This window comes from Podarcis cretensis (genome assembly GCF_951804945.1).
Source record: "Podarcis cretensis genome assembly, chromosome: 7".
NCBI classification, from domain to species: Eukaryota; Metazoa; Chordata; class Lepidosauria; order Squamata; family Lacertidae; genus Podarcis; species Podarcis cretensis.
In genome coordinates, this window is record NC_137176.1 from 16884763 (window position 1) to 16909445 (window position 24683).

General features: G+C 42.5%; 1 protein-coding gene across 1 annotated transcript; it reads right to left on the reverse strand.

Annotated features, from left to right (window-relative positions):
* Positions 1-3411: 3411 nt before the first annotated feature.
* Positions 3412-19756, reverse strand: LOC307220865 (dynein axonemal heavy chain 3-like). The gene is made up of 6 exons (XM_079985019.1): positions 19543-19756; positions 11920-12008; positions 7388-7450; positions 6504-6690; positions 4959-5947; positions 3412-3641 (listed from the first exon to the last, which is right to left on the reverse strand). The coding sequence occupies exons 1-6, from the start codon at positions 19670-19672 to the stop codon at positions 3558-3560; spliced, it is 1542 nt and encodes a 513-aa protein (XP_079841145.1). The 5' UTR covers positions 19673-19756; the 3' UTR covers positions 3412-3557.
* Positions 19757-24683: the final 4927 nt, after the last annotated feature.

A 24683-nucleotide genomic window follows, 5' to 3' on the forward strand; every position in this document is an offset into this window, starting at 1 on the left:
CTGTCCTGATATTATTCCTGTTGTTTCTTAGAATTTCTGAGCAGCTAGTTTTAAATAATTAGGAATCGCCATAAGGGAAGTTGTACCCCTCCTTTGAGTCTATAAAACAAATATTAAAAGGCAAGAGTCCAGAAATGGCTAAGCTAGCAAATCTCCCAACCTTCTCCAGATATGACAGTCTACAGGTAGAAATATCACTATACAACCTCTTCAGGGTAGGCAAACTGAATGTCTTTCCTTGTCTGGGGTTCCCAACCAAGAATAAAAATGGAGTACCTCACCTTAGAGATCCGCCAGAAAGAAGGGGCCTCAATAGTTTATATGAAAGAGATCCAGTTGGGAGTGAAGAACCAGAACTAAGGTGGACATACAGCACAGGTGAAACTCGGAAAATTAGAATATCATGGAAAAGTTCATTTATTTCAGTAATTCAACTTAAAAGGTGAAACTACTATATGAGATAGACGCATGACATGAAAAGAGAGATATGTCAAGCCTTTATTAGTTATAATTATGATATTATGGCGTACAGCTGATGAAAACCCCAAATTAACAATTTCAGAAAATTAGAATATTGTGAAAGGTTCAGACGGGCAGCCCATGTTTCACATTTGACTCCTCTTCTTTCTTCTATATCCAATCCAGTCATTTCTTCCTCTCCAACTGATTATAATAACAGCTTTCCCCTTTGAAGTTGTGCATTACATATCCTACTGTGCTCTAAGCTGCTGTGGATGTCTGTCCCATACAAAATAAACAAAAGTGTATGTCTTTGTTTGTTTGTTTGTTTGTTTGTTTGTGTGTGTGTGTGTATCCTGACTGATCAAACAGCAACATAAAACAAAATAGGTAAAAAAATAAAATAAAAGTAGCAGACTCAAATAAACTTTGTGATCAGTCAATATACGCCCAAAATCTAATAGCTGTGTTCCCTTCACAGAGCTGCAAGCTCCAGAGTTCTCTAGGAAGAGGAACTAACCTCTCAGCACCCTTAATAAACTCCAGTTCCCAGGATTTTAGAGGCCGAATTCATGACTGTGTAAATAGGTATGATATTGCTTTAAATGTATGCTGCAGATGGGGCCTAAAACCACCAGAAGATTAATATCTGGAGCAGAGAGAGGAATGCAGAGGGCAAGGAAGACCTTACACAGGAATGGACGGATTATGAAGTCACAGAATCAAAGAATCATAGAGCTAGAATGGAAGAGAGGGTCATCTAGTTCAACATCCTGCAATGCAGGGGCTCAAAGCCATGACCCTGACCTGAAAATGAAAGCCATGGTAGGAACTCGGGAAAGCCAGAAGCAAAGTTGAATGAAATGCCACAGCAAAGAGTTGGGCTCAACCCAAGAGACAAAGAAACCTGGGAGCAAAGCAAAGAGGACTTCCAGACCAGCATTAGTCTTGGGTGGGATTCAGCCACATCCCAGCAAATCCCAGTTGTGCAGTCCAAAGTTTTTGGGAGGTCTTGAACAACAAACCCACTCCTCCCAAAAGAATGGACTTTTTACAAAATATTCCACCTGTGGGGAAAAGCTGATAGTTTTCCAGGACTTCTGCATCTTTACAATATGCAGTTGGAAAGAACAGAGAGCTGGAGAAGCCTGTCCTTGTCGTCCAGTAATCTCCTACCATAGTTAGATTCGCCTTGGAACAGAAACAACGCATTGGAATGAAAATGGTAAGATGTTTATGGAGAATGCAGAGAAACCTTCTGATTAAAACAGAAGACTAAATAAGACTCTGCTCACAAGGTGACCGGAGCGCTAATACAGTGGGCACAGGGGGGAATTGGAACCTACAGTGGGACGCTTTTAATAAGCAGCCAGATGTTAGCTGGCCTTGCATTAGTAGGGATAATGGAGTTTTGTCACAAATCCCAATATACTATGGGGTTTGTGAGGGCAGTATGTGAGAGTGCTGAGGTGGGGTTTGTGATAGTCATCTGTGAGTGGGCTGTGGTGGGGTTTGTGATGGCCCTTTGTGAGAGCGCTCAGGTGGGGTTTGTGATGGCCCTTTGTGAGTCTGTTGAGGTGGCGTTTGTGATGGTGCTTTGTGGGACGGCTGAAGTGGGGTTTCTGATGGCCCTTTGTGAGTGGGCTCAGGTGGGGTTTGTGACTCAAACCCTTAGGATGAGTCCCCAGTAGCATTTCATCTTTCAGCCTTGTAGATGTTAGCAGTTATGGAAGTGGACAATAGCCCTTTAAAGAACACAGCCAGCTCCTCTGCAAAGGCAGGGCTAATTGCAGGGCAGGGTTTGCCAACCTCAACCTCTTTGTGGTTAATGAGTGGATGTTGTCTCAGCAAAGAGGTTGAGGTTGGCAAACCCTGCCCTGCAATTAGCCCTGCCTTTGCAGAGGAGCTGAAATAAATAAAAATAAATATACACCCATATTTAGGCAAGCCCTATCAGGACCATGGACAGGTCCTGTAACCTCCAGTGGCTGCAGTTTTCTCTTGATTGTGGTTAATGGGTGGATTTTGTCTCAGCAATCAAGAGAAAACTGCAGCCACTGGAGGTTACAGGACCTGTCCATGGTCCTGATAGGGCTTGCCTAAATATGGGTGTATATTTATTTTTATTTATTTTACAAGATCTATACACCACTTGATTGCAAGAAAACCTCAAAGCAGTTTGCAAAAAGAGTAAAACCATAAAATCATCTTAAAAAGGGGAAACAACTATTGAAAACATTGAAAAATAAAAAAGACCAACAATGGGCAGGGAGTAAATTAAAATGTATGTCAAGATTCTAATTTATGGATGTTTTTAGCAGGCTCCATAAAGTGTAGATTGAAGGTACCTGCTTGGGAGTTCCATCTGAAAATATCTATTTCTTACAAATGCGGATCAAGTATGATGTGGCACTTGTAACAGTGCCAGTTCCACAGATCCAAGCAGTTGCATGGGCATATATAGGATAAGGAAATCTCACGAGTAAACTAGGGACAAGCCGTTAAAGGCTTTATATACTAACCTGTATATTTGACCTTGGCCCTGAACTTGAAAATGCTAAATTGGATCTTTGCATTAAAGCAACAAAATCGCCAAACCAAGCCACAAACGCTTCTGGTCTTGCAGGCTTTGCATTTAAGCGTGGTGGGAGATTAAAATGTTTGCGGCCACTGCTGTCATTCCACCCCACACTCCCCTGTCTGTCTTTCTTTTTCACCCCACACTCATGACCAGTAATAAAACCAGAAGCTCTTCAGGATCGCCTAAGCAAGAACAATCGCAGTTTTACACCCCAGAATGGTTTTAAAATTAAAAATTGGCAGGCGTCCACTTTACATTTCGCCCGCTCTCTGCTAAGAGAAGATTGGAGGGGTGATTTAAAAAGAAAGAAAGGGGGGGTAGCACTTGTGTCAACAGAGTCTGCCCCAAGTAAGAAACCTTTTTCTTGCAGATGCCTTGAAAGCACAACTTAGGTGCTCCTTTATTACTTCAGAGAATTCTACAAGGCAGAAATGCAGAGTCCTGTTCTTTTACCTCTGTTAAAGCTGAATTGTTTCTTGTGTGGTATTTGTGGAAACATCATTGTAAGAGGTCTGAGTTATTCTTCCCCAGAATATGTAGTTTCATTCAGGGGAGTGTTCATGGCTGGCATTGCCTCAGCAAGGTCTCCCTCGCACTCCTCCTGTAATCATATCAAATATATCACATAGTCAGGATGAACAGTCTAGTGAAACAATCACTATCCGAGAACCACCCTTTCCTTTCTTATTCCAGGTGCTGTCACTGGATCTGCCTTCATTGGAAGTGATTGAGGGTCCTCTCGGTGGCAGTTCCCCACCAGTCAAATTCACTTCCTGGTGCAATGGGAACAGGCTCACCCAGTGAGTTTTAGATTTGAACCCTGGTCTCCCCTGGCCTAACACTCAGCTGCATCACACTCACTCACTTATGACACCACAAAAGGAGGGCATTTTTAGCCCAATATTACTTTTAACTCTGGGGTAAATAGCAACCTTGGGGAGGCAGATCAGAACGGATGAGGGGCCACAAGGGGTTGACTCCCCTCTCAGCAACATCATGTGTGAACATCTCCTCTTAATTGCCGCTCTTTCATTAAAAACCAACTGTGGAAGGGAACATCATGTGCTGACAGTGCAGCCCTGTGTGTGCCTCTTTTTTCAGTCTTCTTGGGTTCAAGGGGGCTTACTCTCAGGTAAGTTGGCACAGTAGAGAATGGGGAGGGAGCACCAGGCTGCACAGCACAATGACCTGAAGACCCTGGGCAAGAGCTGCAGCTTCATTGGCTTCCTTTTCATCTGCACCCACTAGCTGCTCCTTGGCATCAGAAACCTTAAAGTTTTCTTTTTCTAAGAGGACCACCAATTTCTACGTTTCAGCTGAGGTCTGAATCCATTTCAGCTGAAGAGCTGGAAGCTCCTTTGGCATTATTGCAATCTAAGGAGCACAACCAAGGAAAAGGGCATAATCTATGTATTAATTCCTTACTGTTCCAATCTTCAGTTCACCATACTTCATAATCAGATTCAGATTCAGGGGGAAAAATCGTTAGGTACCAGAATCTGCCAGTGATGTTGCTTTCTAACTAATCAGGAACTGTAGTTTCTTAAGGGTGCTGGGAATTGTAGCTCTGAAAGATACAGTGCCCAGGATTCTTTGGAGGAAGTCATGGGCCTTGGTGTGTCTACAGCTATTGTCTTTCAACAGCCCTGTTCATAATACTAAGCTTGCAACGGCTACAGCAGATAATGAAAACAGATACAAATTTCCATAACCATACAAATAACATAACCAGAGACGCGGGCTCCTTGGTGACGTGGACAGACTCCTCCAAGTAGTATTCCACTTGAAATCCATTGAGTAAAAACTTGAAATTGCTTGAGTACTCAAGAACGTTCTCTCTCAGTCTCTGTTCATAATACTGAGCTTGCAACGGATACAGCAGATAATGAAAACAGATACAAATTTCCATAAAATCTACCTCTTTCAACATAACCAGAGACATGGGCTCCTTGGTGACGTGATCAGGCTCCTCCAAGTAGTATTCCACTTGAAATCCATTGAGTAAAAACTTGAAATTGCTTGAGTACTCAAGAACGTTCTCTCTCAGTCTCTGTTCATAATACTGAGCTTGCAACGGATACAGCAGATAATGAAAACAGATACAAATTTCCATAAAATCTACCTCTTTCAACATAACCAGAGACATGGGCTCCTTAGTGACATGGTCAGACTCCTTCAAGTAGTATTCCACTTGAAATCCATTGAGTAAAAACTTGAAATTGCTTGAGTACTCAAGAACGTTCTCTCTCAGTCTCCTGTACTCTACAGCCTGCTGTTTGAAAGCTGCCATTAGCAGCACTGGCTCTGGGATGGCACCCAACTCTTCCTCGCCGATATTTTCAAGCAAGACTAGGGTTGCAAGCTGGATGGCATTCTCCAAAGTCCTTACGTAAGTGGAGTCAGACACCTTGATAATGGAAAGATTATAGCTTGCTGCTTCCGTGCCCCTATCCTCCTTTCCTCCCAAGCTCATCTTTTCAGCCCTTTCCAGTTTTTGAGAGCATTCCTCAATGCTGTTTTCAAGTTGTTTCTTCCGGTTACTAAGTGATTCAAGTTCATCGTTCAGGTCCCGGAGGCGGTCAATTACTTTCTTTAGTTCGTCTCTGTCCGTATTGAGCTTCTGCATCAGTAGAGTGAGCAACCCTTCCTCTTTCCTGAGTTCTTGATGTTTTGGGGCCACCACCTTTGCCACCCGGTCGTACGCACCCATGGATCCAACTCCTTGGCACAAGCCTTTGCAGGCAGATGATACAGCTGGCTCTATGAAAGATGGCTGAAAGTCCACATGGCTGAAAGTCCACAACTTCTCTCTACTTCTCTTCATTACAGCTGGGAGGAAATTCTCTTTGTCAGAAGTCTTCAAGGAGTCGAGGAATCTCACGTGACTTACAACCATTTTGGAACTACCTGAAATTTCAAATAAATACATATATATTAAAATGTTTTCAAAATATAAATATCTCATTTTAAAAATGTGGAAGATTTTCAACCTTGCTGTTCTTTCCCCTGTAATAGTTTTTGGAGCATCCAGGTGATTCTTAAGCCAAAGGAAATGGATAAGGTCATAAAATGACACTTGCATCTATGGTTCATTTTATTGCATTGAATGCAGGGGGAGGGACTGATGCCCATTGGACCTTTAGGGCAGAATACGGGACAGTCAACAGTAGTGGGGAATTAGAGCCAATGACAGGTAGAGTGAACTAATTCTGGCTTTGTCCTAACCCTCCCTCCTGCTGAGTTCCATAACAGCAACACTGGGTCTAAGGAGGAACAGGAGCAGATGGGGGCTGGCTAACAGAGGCTTAGCTTTTTAGGGCAGTTCCCCACTTGCCCCAATGGACTAAAGTCTACTGGTTGAATGTCTGAATATATAATATAAAGTGATACGATGAAAATGCTCAGTATCAACAAAGAATCACATGGCAACCCCTCCCAATAGAGGATTAAAAAAATAAATTACCGCTTGCAGTTGAATCAGGTTTTCTTTCTGGCTTTTTTTGCACATTTTCCATGCCCAAATTGACAGGTCCTGGTGGATCGTTTATGCAGTTGACAAGTGAGGTATTTGTTAGCCTCATGGGGTGGAGAGCCAAAAACAGACCTTCCAGGGCGGGCATTCGCTCCACCAGGTCGCTCTCGCACTCCTCCTGTAATGACATCAATTATATACTCAGTAGGGATTTGATAGCCCTGGTCTCCCCCGGCCTAACACGCTAACTGCATCACACTCACTCTCTTGTGACCCCACAAAAGGGGTAATGGTGGAGCTTCATGCTCCGGCACCGGGGGGCAGAGAGAAGGCGGGGCGGGGCGGGCGTCCTGGGGGCGGGAAGCGCTGCCTGTGGGGGCGGGGTGCCCAGCGCGGGGGCAGCTGCAATGGCACCCTGCCAGGATCATGCTGCTGGGGGTGGTGTGCTCCCCCTGCACTCCTCTTCCTCTGCCATTGAAAGGGGGGGGCATTTTTAGACATTTTTAGCAATAAATGCAAATGTTTTACCTTTAAAGGTAAAGGGTAAAGGGACCCCTGACTGTTAGGTCCAGTCGTGGACGACTCTGGGGTTGTGGTGCTCAACTCGCTTTACTGGTTGAGGGAGCTGGCATCCAGCTTCCGGGCACGTGGCCAGCATGACTAAGCCGCTTCTGGCAAACCAGAGCAGCATACAGAAATGCCATTTACCCTCCCACCAGAGCGGTACCTATTTATCTACTTGCACTTAGACATGCTTTTGAACTGCTAGGTTGGCAGGAGCAGGGACCGAGCAACGGGAGCTCACCCCGTCACGGGGATTCAAACTGCCGATCTTCGTATCGGCAAGCCCTATGCTAGTCACATTTTTTTCTTACCTCAGCATGCTTGGTGCCAGAAATTGACACCAAGAGAATTATCCAGAAAATCGACATCGTAATCTATGAAAAAAGAAAAGCAGATGAATATTGTTTTTAGACAGCTTTTAAATCCCAGAACACTTTCCCGCCTAGGCTGTTCACCTAACAACTTACCTATTTGCAGCTCATTTGCTGAAATGTCCACTGTGCACCAGATAACCCCAATATAAACTTAACATTGGATTGTGATGTAATCTGGCACCCCTGTCTTGAATTATTATGCCAAGATGGGAAAAGTTAAAATTGTCATTGCTAGGCAAAATTTCAGTGATAAAAATGAATGTTTTGCCTAGAATGATATTTTTATTTCAAATAATACCTCTTGCGACTGATTCACTATTAGAAGAATGGCAAAAGGGGTTTATCTAAGTGTTATGGCAATGAAAAAAACCACAAGTTAAGATGAAAGTACTGCAAGATGTAAAGCAAAGGGGAGGATTGGAACTGCCTGATTAGAAATTGTATTTTGCCACCTATTGCTTAGCGTGGATGAAGGAGTGAGTGATTCTAAGAAATAGGGGGATTTTGGAATTAGAGAGTCATGATTTAAGGTTTGGGTGAGATGGATATCAGTGGTATGACAAGGTCAAAGTAAATATGGACTTTCAAAAACATTTTCTTAGATGCACTATATTGAGAATCTGGAGTAGATATAAACCTAGGTTGTAGGTGAAGATACCCCTATGGACTTCAGTGCAAGAGGCATTTCATATGGAAACAGGTGACAGGTAAAGGCAAATGGTTAGCCTAGGGAGGCCAGATGACTTCACCTATTACAACTTTCCATTTTATAGGCTTGTTAGATTTGTGCATTGGTGCCACTAAGAAAGTGTCAATGCTATGTACAGCTGTTCTTCTGGTTTGTGCCAGAGCATTCCTACATCCCACTCTTCCTGAATTCTGGGTGAACTAGAATAATTCCAGAACAAAAATTCCAGAACAGCAGCACATGTGCTTCACTACAGTTTTAAGTTTCCCCAGTTCATTCCTTTGCATGCACATACCAGTGTGCTCTGCACTTTAAGCTGGACGCAGCTCAACATGGGCTTCCTCCATGACATTTCCATATCTTTCTAGGGCACAAATGAGATGGGAGAACTAACGCAGTTGCTCCCTCAGTCTTAGGGCGCAACAAGGTGGAGGTGGGCGAGCGGGAAGACGAAGCTCACAGGATCCTTATCAAGCAAAGCAATATACAGTGTCATCATGGAAAGAGTGAGATGGATGGGGGATGTCTTAGCCATGACCCTGCAATGATGGCAAAGAAATTCCAAACAAGGCTGAACTGGCCCCATGAATAAGTTGTCAGCCTGGAAGTTGGAAAAGAGTAAATGGCTTTCAAATGCAGCAGAAGTTGCATTATTACCAATAGGAACAGTTTGCTATCAGTCAATATGCAGAGCCAGACCAATACATTTTGCTGCCTGAAGCAAAAAGCAAAAACAAAACGGTGAATCTTCAATCCCATTCCACGTACAGCAGCCAATTGAGCTGGCAGCTGAGTCTTACAATGGGGCAGACAAACTCCAGACAAAGCATGGGATAACCCACCTAAGGTTATCAGGACAGTGGTGTCTCGGGCTGCCATAGGAATAACACAGGTCAGCCTGAGCTGTTTCATTTGAATAGGGTGATGCGGGGAACAGCAGCTTATGAACACTTCTCCAAGTGTTTTGTGCTCTTGGTAGTACTTGTGTCAACAGGATCTGGCTCAAGTAAGAAACCTTTTTCTTGCAGATGTTGAAAGCACAACTTAGGTGCTCCTTTATCCCTTCAGAAAATTCTACAAGGCAGAAATGCAGAGTCCTGTTCTTTGATCTCTGCTAAGGCTGAATTGTTTCTTGTGTGGTATTTGTGGAAACATCATTGTAAGAGGCCTGAGTTACTCTTCCCCAGAATGTCAGTCATTGCACACGTCCTCTAAAATGTGTCCAGCCCATTCACTGCATGAGATATATGTTGTCCCCCTTTGAATCTCCATCTTTTGAGTTCTGGCCTTAAAGGAACTAAAAGCTTTAATACCGCAAAGCATATCCATAAGGCAAGTGATCTGGTGCAATAAGGTATTGTGTGGCCTAATTAGCCGAGCCACTATTACTATCTGGTTATGGCAAAAGCTCAGGGGTGGAACAATTATTCAGTCATGCAGTCCATGTTTCATATTTGATGCATCCTCTTTTCTTCTATATCCAATACTGTCATTTCTTCCTGTCCAACTGACTACAGTAATAGCCTTCTCCTTTGAAGTTGTGCCTTATCTATCCTACTGCTTTCTATGCTGCTGTGGCTTTCTGTCCCATACAAAATAAACAAAAAGGGATGTGTGTGTGTATGCTGACAAATAAACAGCAATTTACAGCAAAAAAGGGAAAAATTAAAATAAAACTGAAGGTAGCAGACTTTTGTAATCAGTCAATATATGCCTAAAATCTAATAACTGTTTTCCCCTCACAGAGCTGCAAGCTCCAGAGTTCCCTAGGAAGAGGATCTAACCTCTCAGCACCCTTAATAAACTCCAGTTCTCAGGATTTTAGACTGTGTAAATAGGTATGATATTGCTTTAAATATATGGTGCAGATGAGGCCTAAAACCACAAGAAGATTAACATCTGTGGCAGAGAGGGGAATGCAGAGGGCAAGGAAGACCTTACACAGGAATGGATGGATTATGAAGTCACAGAATCAAAGAATCATAGAGTTAGAATGGAATAGAGGGTCATCTAGTTCAACAGCCTGCAATGCAGGGGCTTGAACCCATGACCCTAATCTGAAAATGAAAGCTATGGTAGGAACTGGGGAAAGCCAGAAGCGAAGTTGAATGAAATGCCAAGGCAAAGAGTTGGGCGAGAGATGTGGCAGTGGTGCCTTTTCTTCCTCTTTCTGGGAAAACTCATCAATCTCATCACTTCCTTGTGCTGAATGCAAAGAAAGAAATATTTCAATAAAAAGAAATATACAATGTAATACTAAGTGTATTTTAAGAACCATCACTTGTAAGCAGGTTTGCTAGATATTGTGATTCCCAGCAACTGGTATCCAGAGGCATTTACTGTCCCTGATAGCAGAGGGAGAAAATGGCCATTGTGGCTAGCAGCCATTGATAGCCTTGTTTTCCATGAATTTGCATAATCCACTGTTAAAGCCATCCAGTTTGATGGCCATCATTATTTCTTGGGGGAGAGAATCCCAACGTTTTTCTAGGCACTGTGTGAAAAAGTACTTTATCCACACCTTTGCTCTCTTACGTGGTACGTGCCAAAGGATTCTACAAAACATTCCCACTCTGGGGCTTTGAAATATATCTTCCCCATGTTGTCTGTGATGAAGAGTTGGGTGGCTGGGATGATTTTATCTGGTCTCAGGCATTAGAGGATGACCAATGGTGAATGGAATCTGGTCTCAGGCATTGGAGGTCACGACCTGTGACCAGATTCCATTCACCATTGTCAATCGAAAAGGAATCAATGGGCAGTCCGGCAATCAGCCAGGCACAGATCTTGACTGGTTCCCCATAAGTGTTACTCAGGCTGAAATCAGTAGAGAATGGGACTTTCTCCTCCTAGCACAAAACCCACTGTTTCTTCTGACATTCTGTACGGCCACAACGGTAAAGGCTCCCAGATTAGCCACCGTCCCTGAAGATAACAAGACACCCCTGGTGAGGTCAGTGTGCTGAATTCTTGGCAAGCGTGCTGCTTCCATCCTTCCTAGCTTTCTTTCCTCCTAAGCCACTGTTCAGCTTTTCAGCCCTGTCCGGCTTCTCAGAGCAGACGTCAGTGTTGTTCCCGAGTTCTTTCTTCCGGGTATTCATTTCTTCATCCTTCAGGTCCTGGAAGTGGTCCACCACCTTCTTGAGTTCTGCTTGCTTTGTATTGAGCTTCTGCATTCGCACAGGGAACAAACCTTCAGCTTCTCTGTGTTGTTCGTGTTTTGGGGCCATCACCTTTGCGACAAGGTCCTGCTCTTCCGTGGCCCTCACCCCTTTGCACAAGCCTTCGTAGGTGGATGATGCATTCTCTATGACAGCTGGCTGAAAGTCCAAGTGGTTGTTGAACTTCTTTCTAATTCTTTTCATTACAGCTGGTGGAATATTATCTTCATCATAAGTCTTCAAGCCTTTGAGGAATTTCAGATCCCTTAGAACCCTTTTGGAGCTACCTGGAATTTTACACAAATATTATATATATATATATATATATATATATATGTTTTCAAAATACAAATGATATTTGCCAATGATAGGCAAAGTCAACTAATTCTGGCTTTGTCCTCACCCTCCTTCCTGCTGAGTTCTATAACAGCAACACTGGGTCACAGAGTGGACATGGTCATCAATTAAAAAAGAAGAGCACATGAAGATTGTTCTAAGGCAGAAGGCATAGTCATCTGTGTAGACCTGTGCCTTGAGGAGGACCCATGAATCCTAGGCTCGACTCTATCATGTGCCAGCCCTCCACCAGCCCTCCAGTGCCTAAGCCAAATCCAACCTACCTCTGGAATCAAGAGTTGGTGAGGCCAACCATGGTCCGCACCACAGCGAATAGGAAAAGACCAAGGAGCCACAGAATGGACATGGTCATCTATTTAAAAAAGAAGAACAGATGAAGATTGTTCTTAGACAGAAGGCATAGTCAACATCTTGAGTAGGGATCAGTGAGCTCAGCCTGACAAACCACTTATTGGGCATTCATCTTGATTTGCTTGCTTATGCAGAAGTTAGATTATATCTGGACTTTAAGGAGCAAGCTGGATGACAGAGCCCTTTAATCCACTTTAACTGCACCAACCTAAATTTCCAGTGTACACTTGAATCCCTCCCACAAAATACTAACAAGGAGGTGGCCAGAGAGAATGGCAGCTTACACAGACATGGGCTGGGCAGCTGTTGTGGCCCATCATGGCAGGCTCTCACCCCCAGGAAGCAACACTGCAACAAGGTGGCTGGCAGCTGGGGAATTCCTATGTCGGCTGCTTGGATTGGCAGGCTTTCCCACCATCCATTTGTTTGAATTCTGGCAAATACAGCCAGGCTAAGTGGACGGGGCTTCACTCCGGTCTTGAATCCATCCCACAGGCTGGCTGTTCCCAATCCCAGTTGTATGAAGAACTCCCCTCCTTTCCCACCTTATTCAGTAATGCCGTGGGTTTTGTATATTAATCTTTTGCTTCCTAGGATACTGGTGGTTTTATAATGGTTGCTGTTTTTGGAACCAGGAAGCCATTTGCCTGTAAACAGATTGGCCCCGTTTTTGCCTAAGCCAAATCTAACCGACACCTGGAATCAATAATGTTGTGGCCCAATTTTAAATCCCAGAATACTGTCCTGCCCAGTTTGTTCACCTAACAACTTACGTTTTTGCAGGGTCACTGCATCAACTGAAATGCCCTCTGTGCACCAGATAAGCTCAATACAAACTTAATATTGGATTTGCCTTCCCCATAGCAATATCCACAGCTTTGGCGGAGAAGGCATTGCATGAAATCCTTTAAGTCCAACATCAGACTTATTTCGTTTATTAAAAAGAAAAGGAGCAGATAAAGAATGTCCTCAGACAGACTCTATCATGTGCCTGCCCTCCACCAGCCCTCTAATGCCTAAGCCAAATTCAACGTACACCTGAAATCAATAATGTTGTGGCCTAATTTTAAATTCCAGAACATTGCCCTGTCCAGTTTGTGCACCTAACAACTTCTGTTTTTGCAATGGTTTACCTTCACCTGGAGGTGCTGGAGGAGACTCTTGAGAGTCCTATGGACTGCAAGAAGATCAAACCTCTCCATTCTTAAGGAAATGAGCCCTGAGTGCTCACTGGAAGGACAGATCCTGAAACTGAGGCTCCAGTACTTTGGCCACCTCATGAGAAGAGAAGACTCCCTGGAAAAGACCCTGATGTTGGGAAAGATGGAGGGTACAAGGAGAAGGGGACGACAGAGGGCGAGATGGTTGGATAGTGTTCTCAAAGCTACCAGCATGAGGGAAGCAGTGGAAAACAGAAGTGCCTGGCGTGCTTTGGTCCATGGGGTCACGAAGAGTTGGACACGACTAAACGACTAAACAACAACATATTGTAAAAACTGGGAAGTTCATTACAAGTTAAAATCCATCCATGTATCCATTCCTTTATCCCACTTAAAAAAAACAACACAAAAACTTTAAACAGCCTTCAGACTAAAAGCTCACAGAGAACAAACAAACATAATGGGGTCCAGTATATTCTAAATACTATTTTTTTATTGTATGAGCCTCAATTTAATGTCCAGAGACACCCTTGTTATGTGTCTTAATATACTTAAGCAATTATTTATTTATTACTGTTTCACTGTATTTTATTCTTGTGAATTGCTTTGGGACATTACATTGCTGGAAGTGATTTGTACACTTAATAAATGAAGCTGAGAGGTAGTTCCATACTTGGTATTGTTTTGAGAGACCTGCCAAGCCATAAAGTTCATCAGGTGGCGTTGGGCAAGTCATGGCCTCTCGGACCAGTTTGTTTCATGGGCTTCTTTTGACTACGAGTAGAAACTGAGAAATTCATGAGCTCCTTGACATAACAGGATTGTAAATGAGAGAGTATGGGAGAGTAACTATGATTATTATTAATAATAATTTGTAGAACAAGCACGGGGAACCTTTAGCAGTCCAGATGATGCAGAACAACTAACAACACTAGCAGGGTTGTTGTAAGAAGACTTGTAACGTTAATGTTTATTACCATTTTACATTTATTTAAAATTGTGGTAAAATGAAGGAGGGAAACGTAAACATACAAATGCTATGAGGTAAAATTGGAATTATGAAAACCATGAGGCGGGATGGAGGGAAGTCAACAGCTCGTATGAGCAAATAATGAAAGAGTTTTATAAAGATGTAATTAATATTATAAAAAGGGAAAATTAATAAATATATTATTAAAAAATAAATAAAAGATTGTAAAAAGAAAGGAAGAAGACTGTAGACAATAAATCTTCTTGTAATTACCACCACTGCATGCTGTTTATATATGCCGGCAGCCTGCCAGCACACACATACGCACCAGCTCGGGTCAACAATGTACAAAGTCTTGCTGCACTATTCAAATACAACAATTCCTGTCTTCATGTAATCCTCCCTGCTCTTTGCAGGCCAATTTTGCCAGGCTACAGTCTAATCCATATTTATTTGTGTAAAATCCTGTTGAAAAGAACAGGATTTCTAAATAAGCATGCATAGGATTGGACTTTATAGCAGCTCTCCTATGCAAGACACTTATGCATACTTACTTTGTAGTACGTTCCACTGGACTCAGTGGAACTTACTTCCATTTAATCATTCAGACAATAAGAGTGCAAAGGTTCATATATGCTACAGATAATTTTTTAATAATATATTTACTTTGGATATAAATCTAGTTAAGCCACTATTTTAAATATCTGTGTTTATGTGGCACATATGGCAATGTGCAAATTTTAAAGGATTAGCATCCAACAAATATTGCAACAGAGACATGGATATGTGATATCAATTAACACATTCAGTGTGATTCCATGACAGATTTATGACTGAAATATGAGGGTAGTCTCGGGAGCAAAAGCAAGATGGAAACAGCAGTGTGTCTGTTTTCTGAAGTCTAGGAAAAAATAAATCCCACATGGAAAGTTTATTCTTAATATAATAAAAGTTTCAAGTCAACACAAACCTTATGTCAACTTTTCTTCAACTGAAAATCAAGATTGGAAAAATGCAGTTCAGATGAATTGAAGATGGTTGCATCGATCATTTTTGTTTAGTGGATATAGTGGGTCTGTAGCACCCTGCTTGTGGTTAACGCTTAGCTGGAATGAAAAATTCAACACAGCAATAGAGAAATTAAAATAATTATTTATTTGTCAGACAATAAATGATAGGCACAGTGGTATATGGTTACCAAAGCTCTGCCCCCTCCAGCCCTGATGGCCAGCACTTATATTTCCTCAGCCCAGCCCCCTTGCTCCTCCTTTGGCTGCCTCTGTCCAATCAGCCTATTGGCTGTTTGCTAGAACCAATCATAAAAGATACACCCATTTCCTATTACCTTTTATGGGAGACAAAGAGTTATATTTCCTTCTATCCATAAATGGCAGACAAGTAGCCCTATATCTTATATTTGCCTCGACAAGGCACCTTAATTACCAGATCACCTTTTGCCCCTGTTGCCCCTGCATTCCAAAACAAATGGCTAAAACAAATGGCTCATGGTATTAAATTCTATCTAAACAGAGATCTTGGGTTCACATTCTCACACACCATCAATGAAATAAGAATTTAACACAAGAATCTAACATTTCTTACTTTCTAAATCCTTTGCATAATTACATTAAGCCAACAAATCTCATACATAACATAGCTTTTTAGAAGAAAAGGCCTTTGCAAAGTAAAAAAGGAACTCAGTAAAAACAGCTTCAAAAGAAGCCTCTTCAGCTTACACCCCCCTTTCCCAGCCAGCTGCTTTTCCCATTAGCTCTTCCCAAAATTTATTGCCCTTTAACTCTCTCAGTATACTTTAAACCTTAGGAAAATATGGCTAGAGTCTGATGGGAGGCACATGGTATTATTTTCTGTTAAACAATAAATCTTACTATTTACCAACTCTTAATTAGTGTTTTTGCAGCTTGATTGTATTTTGTAATATGTAGGGTCAGTGTAACATTTGCTCCCAGCCTGTAATTCCCTTTTACAACTTTGAGAAACTTGTCTCCTGCTACTGCTATAAATCAGGGGGGCACTTGTTCAGGAGAGCAGGAAGATAAACAACTGCCAAAGTACTTAGCCAGCTGGTTTCTGCCTGGCATGAAACATACAAACATTTGCAAATATATCTTTAAGCTCATTTTAAAATACAGGCCTTGATCAGATGCCTCAGGTCCAGTGTGCAGTGTTCAGAATTATTTGCAATGTGTATTTTAGTTATGGCTCAGCTGAATTTTTGTGAGTTTTAGTCACATGGTGTAGTCAATCATATGATCAGCTGACCCACTCAGGAACTTGATGGGTCTGGTCATTAATATCAGTGGAAATGTCCGCTTTGGACCAGAGTGGAATTCTATTTTTGCTAGACTTAACCTGCCAGATAAGCTAGGAAGGAAAGATCAGTGTGGTAGCTTGGTTCCTGATACTGACGCGCAGCGTAAATTAATAATGCAGAGTTTTAAAGAATAAAAGCTTTACTCAGTTAAAATAAACTTCTTCATAAACAACATGGTTCCAAACAGTTTGACTGAGATTACATACTGACTCTGTTCACAACTGAGGCAGGCAGACTCTCACTGACATCTTACAGAGAGCACAGAGAGAAACTGGCTACTAAGTTTCTGCTGCTCCAGAGAAGCGGACATGGAGCAATGGTTCCAAACTACAAGAAAAAAGATTCCACCTAAACATTAGGAAGAACTTCCTGACAGTAAGAGCTGTTCGACAGTGGAATTTGCTGCCAAGGAGTGTGGTGGAGTCTCCTTCTTTGGAGGTCTTTAAGCAGAGGCTTGACAACCATATGTCAGGAGTGCTCTGATGGTGTTTCCTGCTTGGCAGGGGGTTGGACTCGATGGCCCTTGTGGTCTCTTCCAACTCTTTGATTCTATGATTCTATGATTCTAAGTCACATGTTGGAATGACTCAACGGTTAGCAGTTAGGCGTGAATAACTTTAGTAGACCCAAATGACTGTGCAGTCCCAGCACTTCCCAGCCTGCTTTGCTGCTTCTGCTCTCATGTGTCTTTGTCACATGACAGATACTGCCTAAGAAGTGAGAACTGTAAGCAATATTGGGCAAGCCACACAGGTGTTGAGTTCTATGTATTTTAAAGTGGAGAAGCTATAACCAAATGGATACTGAAAACTTTTTCACAGTTATATTAGGAAGTTTCCCAAATGGACCTCAGACTAGACAGGGACAACCATAATTTAATAAAGTTATAATAATAGTTGGAAGCAGGTGGCACTGTGGTCTGAATCACGGAGCCTCTTGGGCTTGCCGATCAGAAGGTCAGCAGTTCGAATCCCTACGGTGGAGTGAGCTCCTGTTGCTCTGTCCCAGCTCCTGCCAACCTAGCAGCTCGAAAGCACGCCAGTGCAAGTAGATAAATAGGTACTGCTGTGGCAGGAGGGTAAATGGCATTTCTGTGCACTCTGGTTTCTGTCATGGTGTCCCGCTGTGCCAGAAGTGGTTTGGTCATGCTGGCCACATGACCTGGAAAGCTGTCAGTGGACAAACACCAGCTCCCTTGGCCTGAAAGCGAGATGAGCGCCGCAACCCCATAGTCACCTTTGACTGGACTTAACAGTCCAGGGTTCTTTTACCTTTTATTTACCTATAATATTATTATTATTCTAATTTATTTATTATACCCCACCCACATGACTGGGTTTCCCCAGCCACTCTGGGCAGCTTCCAACAAAATATAAAGGAACAAAACAAAACATTCAATATTTTGAAAAAGGGCTGACTTCAGATGTCTACAAAAAGTTTAACTTTTTTGACATCTGACACCTAACGGGAGGGAGGCCAACAGGGCAGGCACAACTACTGAGAAGATTTTCTGCCTACTTCCCTGTAACTTCATTTCTCTCACTGAGGGAACCACCAGAAGGCCCTCGGAGCTGGACCTCAGTGTCTGGGCTGAATGATGAGGGTGGAGATGCTCCTTCAGGTATACAGGGCCAAAGCCATTTAGGACTTTAAACACTTTGAAATGTGTTTGGAAATGTACTGCATAAGCCTCTCCTTCTCAAGGAGGGGAGGAGAAGAAGAATAAGAATAAGAATAGGAGTTTGGATTTGATATCCCGCTTTATCACTACCCAAAGGAGTCTCAAAGCAGCTAACATTCTCCTTTCCCTTCCTCCCCCACAACAAACACTCTGTGAGGTGAGTGGGGCTGAGAGACTTCAGAGAAGTGTGACTGGCCCAAGGTCACCCAGCAGCTGCATGTGGAGGAGCAGGGAATCGAACCCGGTTCACCAGATTACGAGTCCACCACTCTTACCACTACACCACACTGGAGTTGTGAGCGGGAGCCGTTTCCCGTGTTGGAAGGGGGCATTTTGCCCCCTATCCAGCTGCTCTGGCTGCTGCGTTACACCCTCAGGTGGCCAGCCCATCATCTGGAGGCTTGGGGGTGGGGTTTAGCCGCTCAAACGCAGCCTTGGCAGCGTTTCTTAGCCATTGTGCTGCTGCTTCTCGTTGGATCAAGACGTCGGCTTAAGACCTCCAGGAAGGACCTCCTCAACCACGTGCAGGCTGAGCAAGCGTTGAGGATCTTTAGCAGCTAGTTTGCTTTAGGCTAACTGGTCTGCAGAAGATCGCCCTGTCAGCGCCAGTTGAGCCAGCAGGCTCCCGCTGCCTTGCGCCGCCAGGTCTAAACGCCAGCTCTGAACGCAGCAACTGTTGCTGAGAGGCTGAGGCGACAGCAGTGTGCGAAGCAGTGTGCAAGCTTTGGAAGCGGGGGTGTGGGGTTGGCTGGCTGTATCCCCCCCCCCCTTTCTAGTTTTTTCGGGCTTTGACCCCCCCCGGTCCTTTTAAAGTTTTAAAGGAAACCCCCCCCCCCCAGTCCTTTTAAAAGCTCATTGCTGTGCTTGCACTGAGGATAGATCCAAAAACCACCTTTGTCTGCTGTGGGGTTTGTGTCATTAGCTTGGTTTGTTCCTTACCCAGTCCCTGTAACAACTGGCTTTAAAATTCAAATTGCCCTTTGTCGTTGGTGGCTGGGGGCTGCTGTTACCAGGGTTGCTATGGCGACGAGTGGCCGCCATTCTAAGGCGCCACATGGTCAGCGCTGATCTTATCCTCTGGCCATATTAGGTTCTCTTTTTCAACCTTTCCCTTTGTGTTTCGGTTGCCTTGGGGACTGTGCAGGCTGCTATAATTTCCCCCTGACTCCTGAGTTAGACTGGGGGCAGCCCCGCTTGGCAGCGGCTCTGCTGGGCGCAAAAAACGGTTGAACTAAGGCTGTACATCTTTGGACAGTATCCACTCCAAATTGGCACTGGGCACTTGGTTTTTCGCCTACCTTGTAGCAAATCATCGCAACATTTGGGTATTGGTGGTTAGGCATTGGAATATGATTGTGGGTTGGAGGGCAGGGTGTGGCCATCGCCTACCCCTCCATTTTATGGGTATTCTGGTAAAGGAATCCGGTGGTTGTGGATCCTGTCCGATGCCCTTGCTGGTGGCTAGGGCCATGGCACGACCCCCGGTGACATCAGGGGGAGCTTTCAGTTGTATTTGCATCAACAGGCTCCTCCCACTGGTGGTTAAGCCTTGATAGACTCACCCCTCCCTGAGGGGGTGGAGTCACGCTCTGTGGAGTCACGCCTAAGCCAATGCCTCTCACATGCTGTAATCAATAAAGTTGTGGCCTTTTTTAGCCCATTAACCTAATATACCGTGTCCATGTGTATTTCTTTTCCTCAAGCGGGTGGCGGGTCCTAGAATCACAATATGAAGTTATAGCTACAGAACATCTCAGTTTAGGGTTTGATTTGGTTTCTTTTTTTTTCTTCTCCCACACAGGTCTAAAATTACAAAGAAGTAGCCCAATATCTTGTATTGAATGTGCAGGTATCTGCACACTTTCTAAGTTGCTAAAAAAGTTTTGAACTTGTCTTAGGATCTTTGGGGTGAAGTACTTATTTGTGCATTCAACCTGCAGCCGGCACAGTCATTAAAATGCTAGTGAACAACAACTTTAAATGCAGTGGTTAGCTTAAACAAGGTGACACTGAAGTCTTTTATTTTTATACATTATAATTTTGTCTGCCAAGACAACTTTTAGCTTTTTAACCTGCATCGCACTGTGTCATCTTCAGGCTCCAGATGACATCCCCAGTAAAAAATCTAGTACAGGTTGTGAAATGTCTTTTTCTTTGACTCACTGTGCCTATTCTTTGGGTAAGTTTACATGTTAATATCAAGCCTAGGCCATTGTTGGATACCTCAGTGGTAAAGTGAATTATTTGGAAACAGAAGGTTCACAGGTAAGTCCCTAGCATCCCAGGTTAATCAAGCAGCAGGTGTTGTGAATAAGGATAGGCAAATTTGTCAATTTGGGGTTCTCATTTTTCATTTTTTTCTTATCTTAAATTTAGGTCCACACATTTCTGCAAAAAAATGTAATTAAATAACAATCTTTGTGAAACTTTGTCAGAATTTTGGTGTGGATTTCTCTTACTAAACACATTTTGATATGCAGTTTTGATATACACAATTTTGCAAGCTATTTTTTACAAATATATGCCTTTTGATACATGTTTCCCTTAATAGAGGCATTAGAAATGCAGACCCTCCAATTGTCCGTATTTTTCAGGAACATCCCTATTTTAGAGAAGCTGTCCCGGTTTCTGATTTGACCCTGGAATGTCCCACTTTTCCTTAGGATGTCCCTACTTTCATTGGAGAAATGTTGGAGCATATGGAATTCTCTGACCCCCAAAGCCATCTGAAGGTGATCTTGTGTAGGGAAGCTTTTCTAAAAAATGTTTAATGTTTTATTATGTTTTTATATATGTTGGAAGCTGCCCTGAGTAGCTGAGCAAACCCAATCAGGTGGGTGGGTATAGATAATAAAATTATCATTATGAAATGGGATGTCCCTATTTTCACCCGAGAAATGTTGGAGGGTATGGAAATGCTAATGATTAAGCAGTATACAAGTGTCTTAAACAAAATAATTTTGTACATCTTGTTTGGTTGGAAAACTGCACCACTAGAAAAGTGTTAATTTTAAAGGATAGTCTGTTTCAGTCTGTATGTTGTTTCAGGAAGTCCACAAGAGATACTTGTCTTTAAATGTGAAGTTAATCAAATTTTCCCTTCCTTCCCCTCCCTAGTTGTGAAAGACATTTCCCTGAGACTCTGATGATCGACTGCCTGTTAGAATAGAGAACACAGGACTAGACGGACAAATAGTCAGTATAAGGCAGCTTTTATGTTCTTTCGGTGCAAATGTCCTGCAAAGTTGAGCTTCTATTGGTTATTAGGTCAGCTGCCTGAAGAATGCTGCTTTCAAAGCAACCAATGAAATTAGCAAATATTTGTAGTCATTCTAGTTAGTCTTGGCTGCTATTGGTGCCCACCCTGTGGAATGCCCTCCCATCAGATGTCAAGGAGATGAGTAACTATATAACCTTTAGAAGACATCTGAAGGCAGCCCTGTAGAGGGAAACTTTTTAATTTTTAATGCTTTATTATGTTTTTATATACGTTGGCTGGGACAACCCAGTCAGATGGGTGGGGTACAAATTTTTGCAGGTTTAGGTGCATATTGACAACAGCAAAAGTTTGTCTGGTTTCTAGTCAGGTTCCTATAGGAGGCGGAAAAATAGGCTTGGCAGATTATTGTTTGTTCAAATTTTAATGAAAATGCTAATGCTGCTGCCAGACCTGATTGTTTAGCTAGAAAGGGCAAACATGATTTACATTAATTTGAACACCTTAATAACTAATTAAAATTATAGCCTCGTAGCCTTGCTCTCAGACACCCTTGCACTTTTACATAGCAACAAAGTATTGCTAATCACTCTCTCATGTGAAATTTTGGTTTGATTTATTGACACTTTAAGGCCATCTTGCAATTTGAACCTAATCAAACTTAACTGCAGATTTTGCACTCCGTGTGGCTCAGGGCTTTTATTCAACAGCTTACCTCTAAATATTGCTTGTCAAGCAGGATTTTCTCTACTGCTTTGCTCTGAGCAGTTTATCTTGGGCCAATTTTGCCTGTAAGGATTTTACAGATTTAAATCTCATCTGCTAAAGATAAGGGGGAAACCCTTGAAAAAGAAGAAAAAAACACCATTATGACTGAATAATGCTCTGTTGTGCAAAATGAGTAGTTTTATAATTTACCTGCCCCTTCCTCTTAGCAGATAGTTTTAATCTAAATATCAGAAAACTAAAAAGCAAGAAATTTCAGGGCTAGTCTTCCACAGGGTTAATTCTCTTGTGAACACTGGAGACACATAGTGGGTTTTTTCTGTCATATGATTACTTACAAATATATGAATTGAGCACTGGAGAGCAGGCAAACATCCAGCCAGACTGCAGACTTTAAAAACAGCTCCAGTTATCCAAAAACAACTGGCATGCCCTTCGAGCCTCGTAGGGCTTCTCCTTGCCAGCTATCTACAAAACTCCGACTCTTTTCTCCTTTACTAGCTACATTTTAATTGTCCCACATGCTGCTTCTTGAGGACCTCTCCAAGAAGCAAGTGAGATGTTTACCTCAAACAGGAGCTATGCAACAAGTGCATTTAGCCAACAAAGTATACAAGGGCTTTGGGATGTTGAAGATCCAAAAAGGATGCCTGTAGCAGGATCTTTGGAAACAAAATAAAATAGGCCAATGTGGTAAAAAAATAGCACTAATCATCATGCAAAAGGCTGGGCTGGATGAATCCCAAGATTGCCGGAAGAAATATTAACAACCTCTGATATGCAGATGACACAACCTTATTTTTTTTTTTTTTTTAAAAAAAATATTTTTACAGAAAAAAAGAGGAAAGGTACATAACAACATAACCAATCACAAACATACATCAAAATAAAAAAAACAAATTAAAAGTAAAAACTCCAATTTTTTAATTCATGTTTACAAAATTTACTTTCTTGACTTCCTCACGCCTCCCTTTTTTGTGTTCCTCTTTGTCCAATCAGATACAGCAAATCCTTACCCTCTTTCAAAACTCGTTTCTAATTATTAAAATCACTTCTATTATGTCTCCGATCTTTCCTCCTTATGTTTGAACACCTTTAACATATTGTTTACTTTTGACATAATATAACTTTAATCTTTCGCCCTTTTTCTATTACATTTTTGCATACTTTTTAACACTGTATCACTAATGCCATATTATTTTTATATCCAACATCATTTTAGCATTCATAAACTTTGCAGTATTTCTGCAGATAAATCTTAAACTTCTTCCAGTCCTCTTCCACCACTTCTTCTACCAGGTCTCGGATTCTGCCAGTCATTTCTGCCAATTCCATGTAGTCTATTACTTGCATCTGCCATTCTTCCAAGGTGGGCAAATCTTGTGTCTTCCAGTACTTTGCAATAAGTATTCTTGCTGCTGTTGTCGCATACATAAAAAACGTTCTATCTTTCTTTAACATCAATTGGCCGACTATGCCCAGGAGAAAGGCCTCTGGTTTCTTAAGGAAGGTATACTTAAATACCTTTTTCAGTTCATTATATATCATCTCCCAGAAAGCCTTAATCTTCGGGCACATCCACCAAAGGTGAAAGAATGTACCATCAGTTTCTTTACATTTCCAACATTTATTATCAGGCAAGTGATAAATTTTAGCAAGCTTGACTGGGGTCATGTACCACCTATAAATCATTTTCATAATATTCTCTCTTAAGGCATTACATGCCGTAAACTTCATACCGGTGGTCCACAACTTTTCCCAGTCAGCAAACAAAATGTTATGACCAATGTCCTGTGCCCATTTAATCATAGCTGATTTAACTGTTTCATCCTGAGTGTTCCATTTCAACAGCAAGTTATACATTCTTGAAAGAATCTTAGTTTTAGGTTCTAACAGTTCTGTTTCCAGTTTCGATTTTTCCACCTGGAAGCCCAATTTTTTATCCAGATGACACAACCTTATGGCAGAAAGTGAGGAGGAATTAAAGAACCTTTTAATGAGGGTAAAAGAGGAGAGCACAAAATATGGTCTGAAGCTCAACATCCAAAAAACTAAGATCATAGCCACTGGGCCCATCACCTCCTGGCAAATAGAAGGGGAAGAAATGGAGGCAGTGAGAGATTTTACTTTCTTGGGCTCCATGATCACTGCAGATGGTGACAGCAGTCATGAAATTAAAAGATGCCTGCTTCTTGGGAGAAAAGCAATGACAAACCTAGATAGCATCTTAAAAAGCAGAGACATCACCTTGCCGACAAAGGTCCATATTGTTAAAGCTATGGTTTTCCCGAGGGACGCGGGTGGCACTGTGGGTAACACCTCAGCACCTAGGACTTGCCGATCGTCAGGTCAGCGGTTCGAATCCCCGCGGCGGGGTGCGCTCCCGTTGCTCAGTCCCAGCGCCTGCCAACCTAGCAGTTCGAAAGCACCCCCGGGTGCAAGTAGATAAATAGGGACCGCTTACTAGCAGGAAGGTAAACGGCGTTTCCGTGTGCTGCGCTGGCTCGCCAAATGCAGCTTGTCACGCTGGCCACGTGACCCGGAAGTGTCTTCGGACAGCTCTGGCACAAGGAGAAGGGGACGACAG